At 37.6% G+C, this 11,229-nt stretch overlaps 2 protein-coding genes across 2 annotated transcripts; both read right to left on the bottom strand.

The window, feature by feature from the left end:
• Positions 1-199: 199 nt before the first annotated feature.
• On the bottom strand, positions 200-1,879 carry LOC102627197 (F-box/kelch-repeat protein At3g06240). Its single transcript, XM_006487007.2, has 2 exons — positions 601-1,879; positions 200-471 (listed from the first exon to the last, which is right to left on the bottom strand). Exon 1 carries the CDS (start codon positions 1,850-1,852, stop codon positions 614-616), a length of 1,239 nt encoding a protein of 412 aa, XP_006487070.2. The 5' UTR covers positions 1,853-1,879; the 3' UTR covers positions 200-471; positions 601-613.
• A 6,279-nt stretch (positions 1,880-8,158) lies between these two features.
• Positions 8,159-9,160, bottom strand: LOC127899111 (uncharacterized). Its single transcript, XM_052432080.1, has one exon. The coding sequence runs from the start codon at positions 9,158-9,160 to the stop codon at positions 8,159-8,161; it is 1,002 nt and encodes a 333-aa protein (XP_052288040.1).
• Positions 9,161-11,229: the final 2,069 nt, after the last annotated feature.

Consider the following 11,229-nt stretch of genomic DNA (forward strand, 5'->3'; position numbering starts at 1 on the left):
ATTTTGCTATTAATGTGGTTGTAAGGAATGAGAATGATCAGAGTTGTTGAGAGATGGTATTGTTGATGAATTTTAGTGATAATATATATGGATATAGTACTTTTTTAAAGACTTAACGACTAATAAGAAATTGTCTGCTTTGAACTTCAGACACGCATTCTTTTCATAATCTTGTTCTTGATACGATCTAAGTCCATTCAAAAGAGAAGTCATCTCGCTAGTCTACTTTGCTAATAATTAAGCAATGATCAATCAAATAATATATAACAGCAAAAACTAAACATCTTTCATTCTGATGGATAAAAACGACAATATAAAAAGAGACCCATGTTTCAGAACTGAAAATGAAAAAACAGATAGGTTTGATGTTTGCATACATCTCCATTATTTTGTGTTTGCTCTTTGCTCTTCACTGATCCTAGCCACCCTCAAGCTTGACAATTAAACCCCCGAGAGGTTTTGACATATTTTCTGGTTAATTGAGAGTAGAAAAGAAGCCATTGCTCAATATATCACAATATAGATATTCAGCGTTATGTCAATAAAATGAGATTGTATAAAAAGATAATTTGAGATATTATTCTTGTTTGATGTCATTACCTCTACCGGTGGTCTAAACTCCACTTGTCTCGCCACGATGTGCCTTTGAGGAAGAAGTTGAATTGAAAGGCGGCGTAGGCATCTTCAAAACCCCATTTATTCTTTGCATCAAAACTAGACTCTCCATGTAAGTATCCAAGAAAAAAGACCATGTCTCACCATAAATTCCAAGCTTCTGCATCTTCCGGTTCACAGTATTAAAAGAAACCAACTCCTCGTTATATCTTGTAACCAGTAGCATTTCTCCATTTCTTCTCAGCCCCGCCATCTTCCCTAGGCCTAACCTTAGATCAATTTTGAACTGCTTCGTCCAGGACTCTCCTAATCCATACTCCTTCATCATCCAAATGCAACAGCCGTCATAGGACGGGCTATTGTACCACTGCGTATAATAATGCATTAAAGCAAGCTTTTGATCAAGTGCCCCAATAAACAATTTTTGTTCTCTCCCATAAGCTAATTCGTCTGTCTTCAGTTCATCTGGCACGTTCAATTCCTTAAACACCTCTTCTCTCAAGTCAAACGCAAGCAAGACCAATCTGCGTTGGATTCCCTGAGCCACATGATGACTTTCTGTATCGTATCCAACCCAATGAAGCGTCCCATTCACATAAGCTTGTGGAGTTTTTACAGTGATTCTACAAAGACTCGTATCCCCCGTAGTAACGTTCCTCCAACTTCCCACCTTCAGAGCAAAAACTTGAACAACTGGCCTTGGAGCGTCCCTCACACCAATTATAAAATGGTCGCGAACCACAATCCTCACGACTTTGTAATCAACACTCTTGGGATCAAATCCGAATCCGTGGACAGATTCAAAATTAGCCGCAGTGAACTTAAACATTATTCTAACACAAGATTCTAGAGAAGGGTTCCATACAATCACGGATTTCGACAAACCTTTTTGGTGATAGTCAAGAAGACACACTAAACCATAGCATATACCAATTACATTAAAAGAGTCAGGCTTGTTTTCGAATGGTAAATCAAGTTCCTTGATCGGACTAAATGAAATACCATCATGGTGTAATGTGAATCTTTCTTGGGAGTTAACCCTATCATAGTGCCTCAAAATTACCTGAGAATTGCTGGTGATGTCCTTTATGGCGAAATGAGTATAGTTAGAAATGAACGTTGGGTCGTTGATTAGAGCGCACCATGATTTGCAGACGCATCTGAACTCTGAAACCGATTTTGCTGGCAGTCTGAAGAGGATCTGAGCAACAACTTCCTCAGGTACGTAATCTGACATTTTGCTTCCTGTTTGATACTCTTCTTCTTTTTCTATTTGGTCTTATGATTTACGATAGACACTACTGCAAACTTATAACCAAATAGTTACTTCGAGGAGACGTTACTTTGCACTCAATAAGAGAGCTGCTGCCATTTGGCAGATCACATACAAGTAGTTTAGCTGGCACTAGTGCTGTCTTCTCAAAAAATGATAAATCTTTTGTGTACAGTCAGTTAATTGGTAATAATTTGATAAGTGAAGTTTTGTTTTTGGTAACCATCAATTTGTCAAGTAATTTTTCAATGCACATGACATGATTATTGAATCGGTCATGGACAGTTAACATGATAAAATCTTTTCCTTGTACATGTTTCAAAATTAGTTTTGGTACTGTATTTTAACTCTCTCTCTCTCTCTCTCACATGTAACCATAGCATCAACTCTTTTGTAAAAAAATCATCTATTTAAAAAATTTAAATTTTTTATATCCTAAATAGAGAGATACACAAGAATTAAATTAATTTCCATAAAACGTTGATGTGAGAGGATTCGATACCTAAATCTCTAACTTCAATTATTTAATGCAAGTGGTCAATATTTGGTGTATATTTTATTAATTGTATTTTCAAAAAATACATTTTAATTATTTTAAATTTTGGTAGTATTTTTCGAAAATTGAATTCTATATTTTCTTTAATATCTTATTTTGAAGTCTCGTTTTGGTCGCTAGCTAAACACATGAGGTGCTCGTGTCAAACCCTGAGTGGCTTCACCTGTTTTACACCTTCACAGGTATGACATCTCCTTAAAAAACTTTTTGATATGGTGTTTTCATCATCATTAAATCTTTCATAAATAAAACTTTTAACATATAACTATCTATTTTTTGGTTGACAATCATTCCTTAAAACAAAAATGGCGAAAATACCTTTAAAAAAGCGTTTTAGAAGTATATGTTACAAGAATTTTGAGAAAAAAATTAGACAAAAGATTCTTTTTGACCACTTAATTAAAAATAGCTTAAAAATTGAGCTTCTTAAGTCAATTTAAAAAAATAATTCTAAACATTTTTTTTTAAAGGACAACAATATTAAATTTCTTTAAAAGCTCTATTTTATCAATCATAACCTAATATATCATCATTGTCATGAAATTTTATACGGATTATGTTTCCTTTAAAAAGTAATCTAGCTTAATATGTTAATTATTAATAATACTATTTGCCTTTTTTTTTTTTTTTGCTTGTAAGAGAAAAAAAAAGTCTATTTAATTAGGGACATGCAAATCCTCGTTAATATTGCCGTGCTTCCATGATTCTCCTAAATATCGAACGGCATGGATCGATCAATTCCTTCGAAGTATCCAAGGCCGATCGAAGATGGAATTTGATGCTAGTTTATTTTTGAATAAAGAAAATTCAATAATGTCCTAAATCAATAACAAGAAAACTAATAATTATAGAAAACTAATGATTATAGTGGTGCGATATTCTAAAACTTTATAATATAGTATTCATTAAGTAGATGGTGACATAATGTAATCAAAATACACATTCACCCATAAAGGGCCCACTATAACGATAGAAATTGCGGCCTCCTGCTACTTGTTTTGTGGTTGGTGGTTTAAAAAAATAAAAACGTAGACCACAAAAATGAGAAATCCTAAAATAATCAGAGTTTTTTTTTTTTTTGATATGAAACCGAATCTTTCATTTCTCAAAATCAGTGATTACAGACAAAATATTTTTTGGAATGTTTTCCAGTCATGAGAATACAGAATCTTGCTTTAAGGATAATTTGGCTAATGAGTGGGCTGCACTGTTACCACTTCTCAGAACATGCTGCAATTTGCTCTGCTGCATTCTCAATAAAATGGCTTGAATCTCGGAGATTAACCAAAATATCTCTTTCCGAGTGCCCTTTCTATTTAAAACCAAATCCACTACTTCCTGGGAATCTGTTTCAACAATCAAGGGCAAACAACCAGCTTGCTCTGCTATTTCTAAACCAAACTTTGTGGCTTCAGCTTCTGCGAAAGCAATGCTTCCATGGAACTTTGCTGGCTTCATAGCTGCTGCTGTACACTTTCCTTCAGAATTTCTAACCACCACCCCTAAGCCTTCTTTATTTTGATCTTCCATTATAGCTGCGTCCACATTTACTTTAAACCAACCTGGAGGTGGAGGTCTCCATTGTTGATTCTTTGGTCCATTTCTCTCCTCTTGCATGTGTGATTGCGGCTGCTTGATTTTTCTGTAGGATTGGACTACTGCTTCTGCTCTTGCTACTGATATCTGGGGGTCTTCCTTCTTGTTTTTTAAGATTTGAAAATTCCTTGAGTGCCAAGAGACCCAACATAACGCCATTATCATCTCCATATCAGCTTTGCTCTTCTTTTTTGCCAATTCCACCATTAAACTCGGCACATCTTTGCTTTCACACTGACTGACCTCCTCTCCATATTCTGTGAGCCTCCATACTTTTTGGGCACATTTGCAATTGAAAATAGCATGATAGGGTGTCTCTTCAGTTCTTCTGCATCTCTGACACCAGGGACTTTGAATCACCTTTTTCCTCCACAAGTTAACTGCTGTTGGCATAAGATTTCTTGCTGCTCTCCACATGAAAATTTTTATCTTTGCTGGCAACTCTGAAGCCCATATGATGTTCCATGGAATTTGCTTCTTCTCTGAACTGTTTGGTTGATCAGGAAATTTCAGATTCAATGCCACTTGATACCCACTCTTGACTGAGTATTCTCCTTGCTTATCGAAATGCCATAGCAGCTTATCAGGCTTGGGGGTTCTTGGCAGGGGGATATTCAAGATCTGTTGAGCATCTTCTTTCATGAAGTTCGTCTGAATTAATATCTCTTTCCACTTATTTTCCCCATCAATTAACTCTGATACTGTGGATTCCAGAGGGAGCTTTGGAGGAGAGAATGGCTTGAATGTTGAAGGTCTTGGCAACCAGCAGCTGTGATAAATCTGGGCACTTTTTCCATCTCCTATTCTCCACCTCAGCCCTTTGTGAATGATCTGTCGTCCCCACAAAATACTTCTCCATATAAAGGATGGTTTTGATCCTAATTTCGCCTTTAAGAATTCCACATCTTTGAAGTATCTAGCTTTCAATACTCTTGCCACCAGAGAGTTGGGATTTTGAATGATTCGCCAGCTTTGCTTGTCCACCAACGCTTGGTTAAAACAGATTAGATCCCTAAAGCCCATCCCTCCTCTACATTTTGCCTGACACATATTTCTCCAGTTGGACCAGTGTATAGCTCTCTGATCTGGTTTGGAACTCCACCAAAATCTAGCCATAGCCTTCTGAATATCCTCACACAACCCTATTGGCAACTTAAACACACTCATAGCATAAGCAGGGACTGCCTGAGCTACTGCTTTAATGAGCACTTCTTTCCCCCCTCTTGAGAACATCTTCGAGTTCCAGTTGGATATCTTGCTTAGAACTCTAAGCTTGATGTCGTTAAAGAAACTCAGCTTCTTTCTCCCTACCATTGAAGGAAGCCCCAAATATTTTTCGTGCTTTGACACAACTTGAAGCTGAAAGAGGTTTTTTATTGAGGCTATCTGTGCTGGTTGGGTACTTCCGCTGAAGAGCATGGAGGATTTTTCATAATTGAAAATTTGGCCTGAAGCATCCGCGTAGCTATCAAAAATTTTCTTCAGATTTGAACAATCTTCGGTAGTGGCTCTTAAGAATATTAGACTGTCGTCTGCAAAAAGTAAGTGGTTGATTGAGAGCTCCTTACTAAAGTTCAGCCCCTTGATCAGGTTTTTCCTTTCTGCTTGGTTCAAAAGATTTGAGAAGACCTCTGCACACAGAATGAACAAATATGGGGATAGGGGGCAGCCTTATCTTAGCCCTCTTTGGGGTTGGATTAGGCCTTTGGGGACTCCATTAATCAAAACAGAAAATGAGGGAGTGGTGATGCATCTCATAACCAAATCTACCTATTTTGTTGAGAACCCCAGCACTTCCATTGTTCGCTTCAAAAAGCTCCACTCCACCATATCGTAAGCCTTACTGATATCTAGTTTCATAGCTACCCAGCCACCCTTCTTTTTGCTGTGCCTTATTTTATGTAAGCATTCATACCCAATGATTATGTTGTCGGTAATAAGCCTATTTGGGATGAAAGCACTTTGAGTATTGGATACAACATCATGCAAAAAGAGCTTTAACCTATTAGCAATGACCTTGGCTATTATTCTATACATGACATTACATAAACTAATAGGTCTAAAATCCACCACTTTCTTAGGTTTTGCAACTTTTGGAATTAAGGCTATGTAAGTGTGATTCAGGGGAGCAATGTTACCTCCTTTGTTTAAGATGTGCAAGCCTGTAGCTATGACTCCCTCCTTGACAGCTTGCCAATGTTTTTGAAAGAAGACTGCAGGGAGCCCGTCAGGACCAGGTGCTTTGGTTGGATGCATTTGGTTCAAAGCTGTAACTATCTCCTCTTCTAAAAAGGGTTGATTCAGCTGCTCATTCATTTCTTCCGTCATTTTCTTCGGCATGCCTTCTAATGCTTTCTCCAGTTGGCTTTCTGTAGGGTGTGTTGAAGTAAAAAGGTTGGTGAAGTGTTCACAGCATAACCTTTCTATCTCCCCTGCTTCTGTTGTCCAGTTGCTGTGCTCGTTTATGAGACCCTCTATTGTGTTCTTCCTCTTCCTTGTTGATGCTTTTGAATGGAAAAAAGTGGTATTTTTGTCCCCTTCTTGAAGCCAAACGGCTCTGGATCTTTGCCTCCAGTAAATCTCTTCTTCCAGAAGCATTGTGTCTATCTGCTTTTCTATTTTTTTGACTTCATTTCCATTGACATATTTTTCCTGACTTTCTTTGATGCTCTGCAGCTGATGAAGTAATTGATCTAGATTCTTTTTCCTTCCTTCAAACTCAGATTTACTCCACAACTTTAATTCAGCTAATGAGTCTTTTGCCTTTTTCTTGAATAACAGAACAGGATTCTTGCAACTCCATCTGCTACTATTCTTCCACTCTTGATTCACAATCTCTTTACACCTTTGATAATGACTCCACATATCCTCGTAATGGGTCCTAGTGAAGGTTCTTTTGCTGTACTTACATCCACCCGTTCTTTCTACTATCTCCATTAAAATTGGGTTGTGATCGGATGTCCATGTCACTAAATTAGTGGCCGGATTCTCCTTAAAAAACCTTCCCCAGTTTGTGCAGCATAGAAATCTATCCAACCTTTCCTCCACCAAATGAGGTCCAAATCTTCTATTTGACCACGTAAAGGGATACCCTTTGTAGCCTAAGTCCCTTAGCCCACACCACCTGACCGTCTCTCTGAAATCGTTTACTGCTGTGACACACCTATCATTCCCTGTCTTTTCATTTAAATGCAGAATTTCGTTAAAATCCCCGAAACAAAGCCATGGCAGGGATGAAAGCTCAGCTAGCCTTTTCAATAACTTCCATGTATGATGCTTTTGGTCAGCTTCAGGGTGTCCGTATATGCCTGTGCACCGCCAATAACAACCATTCTCACTGTGAACTACAGCATCTATATGATGCTTGCTATAGGATTTTATGTCAACAGTAATTTCCTCCTTCCACAATAAAGCTAAACCACCACCTAAACCCCATCTATCTACTGCAAAACAATTATCAAAGTGTAACTTCTTACCTCTTTCCACCATTTGCTTAGACTCCAGTTTAGTTTCACATAGAAACATCATTTGCGGCCTATGCATTCGGAGAATTCTTTGAGTTTCTCGGAACGCTCGATCATTCCCCAATCCCCGAGCGTTCCAGCTTATTATCTTCATAGCTGTCGGCGGGGCTGGTGGCCAGCCTCCGCCGTTGAATCTTTTGTAAGCATTGTTTCCAAATCATTCCCTTCTCTGCACAGCATCTCCAGCTTCAGTTTGCATTCAGCATTTGGAGAATGAAGTGTTATTTCCGAAGTTGGACTTCCCATTTTTTGCTTTTTTGTTTCTGGACTATCCCCGAAAATTTCTCCACGAGGCCTTTTCGTTGCTGTTTGTCCACTCTTATGCTTAATGGAGTGATCTACATTTCTTGCTTGTAATTTCCATTTGCATCTTTTGGACTTTTTTTTGTTGACTTCTAGGCCTTCAGCTCCTTCCGCGTTTGGACTTTTATCTGTTGGGCCACCTTTTTTTGGGCTGAAAACAATCACTTTCTTTCCCTCCATTTCTGATTTCTTCTTTTCTATTTCACTTTCATTTTCCCTCTCCTTCAGATTTTCATTTCCCGCCTCTTTTTGGCTCCTTCCCCGAGTAAATGTACCTTCTGCTGTTCCTGGCTACTTGTCCCTGCTCTGATCTGACATCCTCAGGATTTCTACGCTTGTCGATGGATCTTGACCCGAACCCGTTTTTTCTGAACTCTTAGTTTTCCCCAACTGTGGCTCCGGGTTACCCTGTTTGTCTTGAACCACCGTCGTCTGATAATTCTGACTTTTCTTCTCTGATTCTGTTCTTCCTTTTTCTTTTCCCCTGTTCTGCTTCAGTTGTTCAATCATTGACGGGGCCTTCATCCATGGCCCGAATACCATCTCTTCTCGTAATTGATTTTTATAGTTTGCACATTCCCTGTACTGGTGACCCACATGCCCGCAAACATAGCAAAAATCTGGCAGCCTCTCATACCTTACCGGCATTGGAATTTCCTTTTCGCTATTGACACTATCTTCACCTTCCTCTTGCTCCTCTCTATCCATTGCTTCTTCATCCTCCTGTCTCAAATGCAGAACTTTTATTAATGGTTTGGTGATATCAATAGAGATGCGCAACCTTGCATATTTTCCAAAGCATGCCCCTGTGACATCTGTGGCTACCTCTTCGACTCTTTCAATGGATTCTCCCAGCTCCCTTAACATTTCCGTATTCATGCACATAATGGGGACATTTAGAATTTGGACCCAGAACGAGACATGAGTAAAGTTTTGTTTTGTTACTTCACCTAGCCCTGCTGGTTCTGTCATCACAATCAAGGCTTTATCAAAGTGCCATGGTCCCCCTGCTAACACTTTTCGCTTGTTCGCTTCGCATCCAAACTGAAAAATGAAAATATTGTCTCCTAGCTCTTCGATTTTGATTTCCTTCATGGTTTTCCACACTGGCAGTAGGGCTGCTTTAAACCCTTCCTTTTTCACTTCTCTATTCAGCAACACTTTCCCCACCAGGCATCCTGCCATTATCTTCTCCCCTTTTTCCTTCATTCTGCTTTTTAGAGTTATTTTTCCCCTTGTTTCTCCATTCAGCGAGATTGCCTTACACTTTTTAATTAGTTCCTCTGTGTCCATTCTTTTTGAAAACTGATCTGTATGCAGTTAACTGCAAAGTTTGCGTTCCTCCCCCCTTATTTAAACTCCTCTCTCCCTTGCCCAACCTTAATGAGCTTAGATTGGTCTATGAGTAAGAAGAAATTTTTATCAACAATCTGTAAAACAACCTACAACACCCAACCTTTAGTGAGTGACGCAGAGGGTCATGACAACCCACTCCCTAGCTCCCATTCTGTTTTCAGAGAAAACACAAGGAGACGTATGGCTTCCAAATCCGGTCTATCTGTTCTCGGGAAAGTCTAAAAAGAATTGTGTTAAAATAATCAGAGTTATTACAACCAACTAATGCATATATAATATGTGTATTTTGATTTAGTATAATCACCATTTAAGTGATGTTCTTTTAAAGTAAATACATGTATGATTGACATATTAGCTCTGATATGTTTTAGAATTTCTCCATAAAAACAGCAGAAGGAAGCTGTTATTTTTATGGCTATGGGGTCTTTACAGACAAATATTAGCACTCTAATATAATTAATTTATTTGAACTTGATAAATGACACATTATTTAAAATGAAATTTATGAGAAAATTTTGGATGCTAATCATTATTCCGGTAGAGTAATTTATTAATTAGTAAATTAGCTTTACCATTACACACTACTATAAATACCATTATACAAGGCAAAGCACGCAAGGGCAGTGTTCATTTCGATCGCCATATAACACAGCATGGCTATTACCTTGTCAAAGGGCGCTATTGCCTTGTTCTTGGTGACGGCCGTTGTTTCCAGGGTTTCTGTTGCTACTGTTTACAAAGTCGGTGATTCGGCCGGCTGGGCCGTTCCAGCTGCTGAGCGTGATATCAATTATACCTTAAACCTTCTATATAATGTTTACGGCACCCAATTCTGACAACTTTGTAGTCATTAGTCTTGGGATCAAACCCGAATCCATTAATTGTTTCAAGATTAACCCTTAGTGAATTTAACCATAACTCTAACACATGATTCTAGAGAAGGGTTCCATATAATCGCAGATTTGGACAAACCATCATGGGAATATTCAATCAGACATACTAGACCACAATGTATACCAATTATTTTATAAGCACCTATTAGTCTATTTTCAAACGGTAAATCAAATTATTTAACTATTTGACTAAACGAGTTACTATCATCATGGTGTAACGTGAATCTTTCTTGCCGGTTAAGCCTAGCATAGTGCCTTAAAATTATCTGAGATTTGTTGGCACTACTCTTGATGGCCATCTGGGTGCATTGAGAAATAAAATATGGGTTGTTGATTAGAGAGTACCATAATTTACACACGCACTTGAACTCTGAAAGCGGTTTTGCGGGCACTCGTGGGAGGATCTGAACCAGAACTTCTTCGGTTATGTAATCTGACATTTTGCTTCTTCTTGATCTTCTTCTTCTTTTTCTTCTCTTTGGTCATATGAGTGATAATAGACACTCTGCAACTCAAAATATAAATAACCGAATGGTTGCTTCCATGATACGTTTCTTTTCTCTTTATAAGAGAGCTGCCGCCATTTGGCAGAAACAATACAGGTAATTTAGCTGGCACCAATCTTCTCAGACAGACGACCTAGAAATCTTTTCTCCATCCGCGATTAGTCGGTAATAATTTGATAAGTAAATTTTTCTTAAAGAAAATTACTAATTTGTCTGATCAATTAAGTTTTGAAAATTAGGATCTTTCCTAATCTGAATTACGTGATTTTTTAAAATTTTGTATCACATGTCTTTTAAGATTTCATTATTTTTATTTTTTATGAGTTAATCTCTAATCACCAGGTAGATTTTGATCACGAGAAGCTCATACTATTCATAAGGGAGTTCTAAATACACATAACATGATCATTAAATTGACATGATGTAAAATTTTCTTCTTCTGAAATAATAATACATACATTTCAAAAGTTACTTTTAGAGATGTTAAATTTTAAACTATGATATATTTACTATACATGTATAAAAGATTGCTATAAAATTTCTGACAAAAATGTTACAACCTAATTTGTGGAGTATAAAAGAAGAATAATGCATTATTTTTTTTGTT

This window comes from Citrus sinensis, chromosome 8 (assembly GCF_022201045.2).
Source record: "Citrus sinensis cultivar Valencia sweet orange chromosome 8, DVS_A1.0, whole genome shotgun sequence".
NCBI lineage: Eukaryota > Viridiplantae > Streptophyta > Magnoliopsida > Sapindales > Rutaceae > Citrus > Citrus sinensis.

Coding starts and splice junctions, on each gene's coding strand:
- LOC102627197 (XM_006487007.2), bottom strand. CDS start 1,852: ATGTCAGATTACGTACCTGAGGAAGTTGTTGCTCAGATCCTCTTCAGA.
- LOC127899111 (XM_052432080.1), bottom strand. CDS start 9,160: ATGGACACAGAGGAACTAATTAAAAAGTGTAAGGCAATCTCGCTGAAT.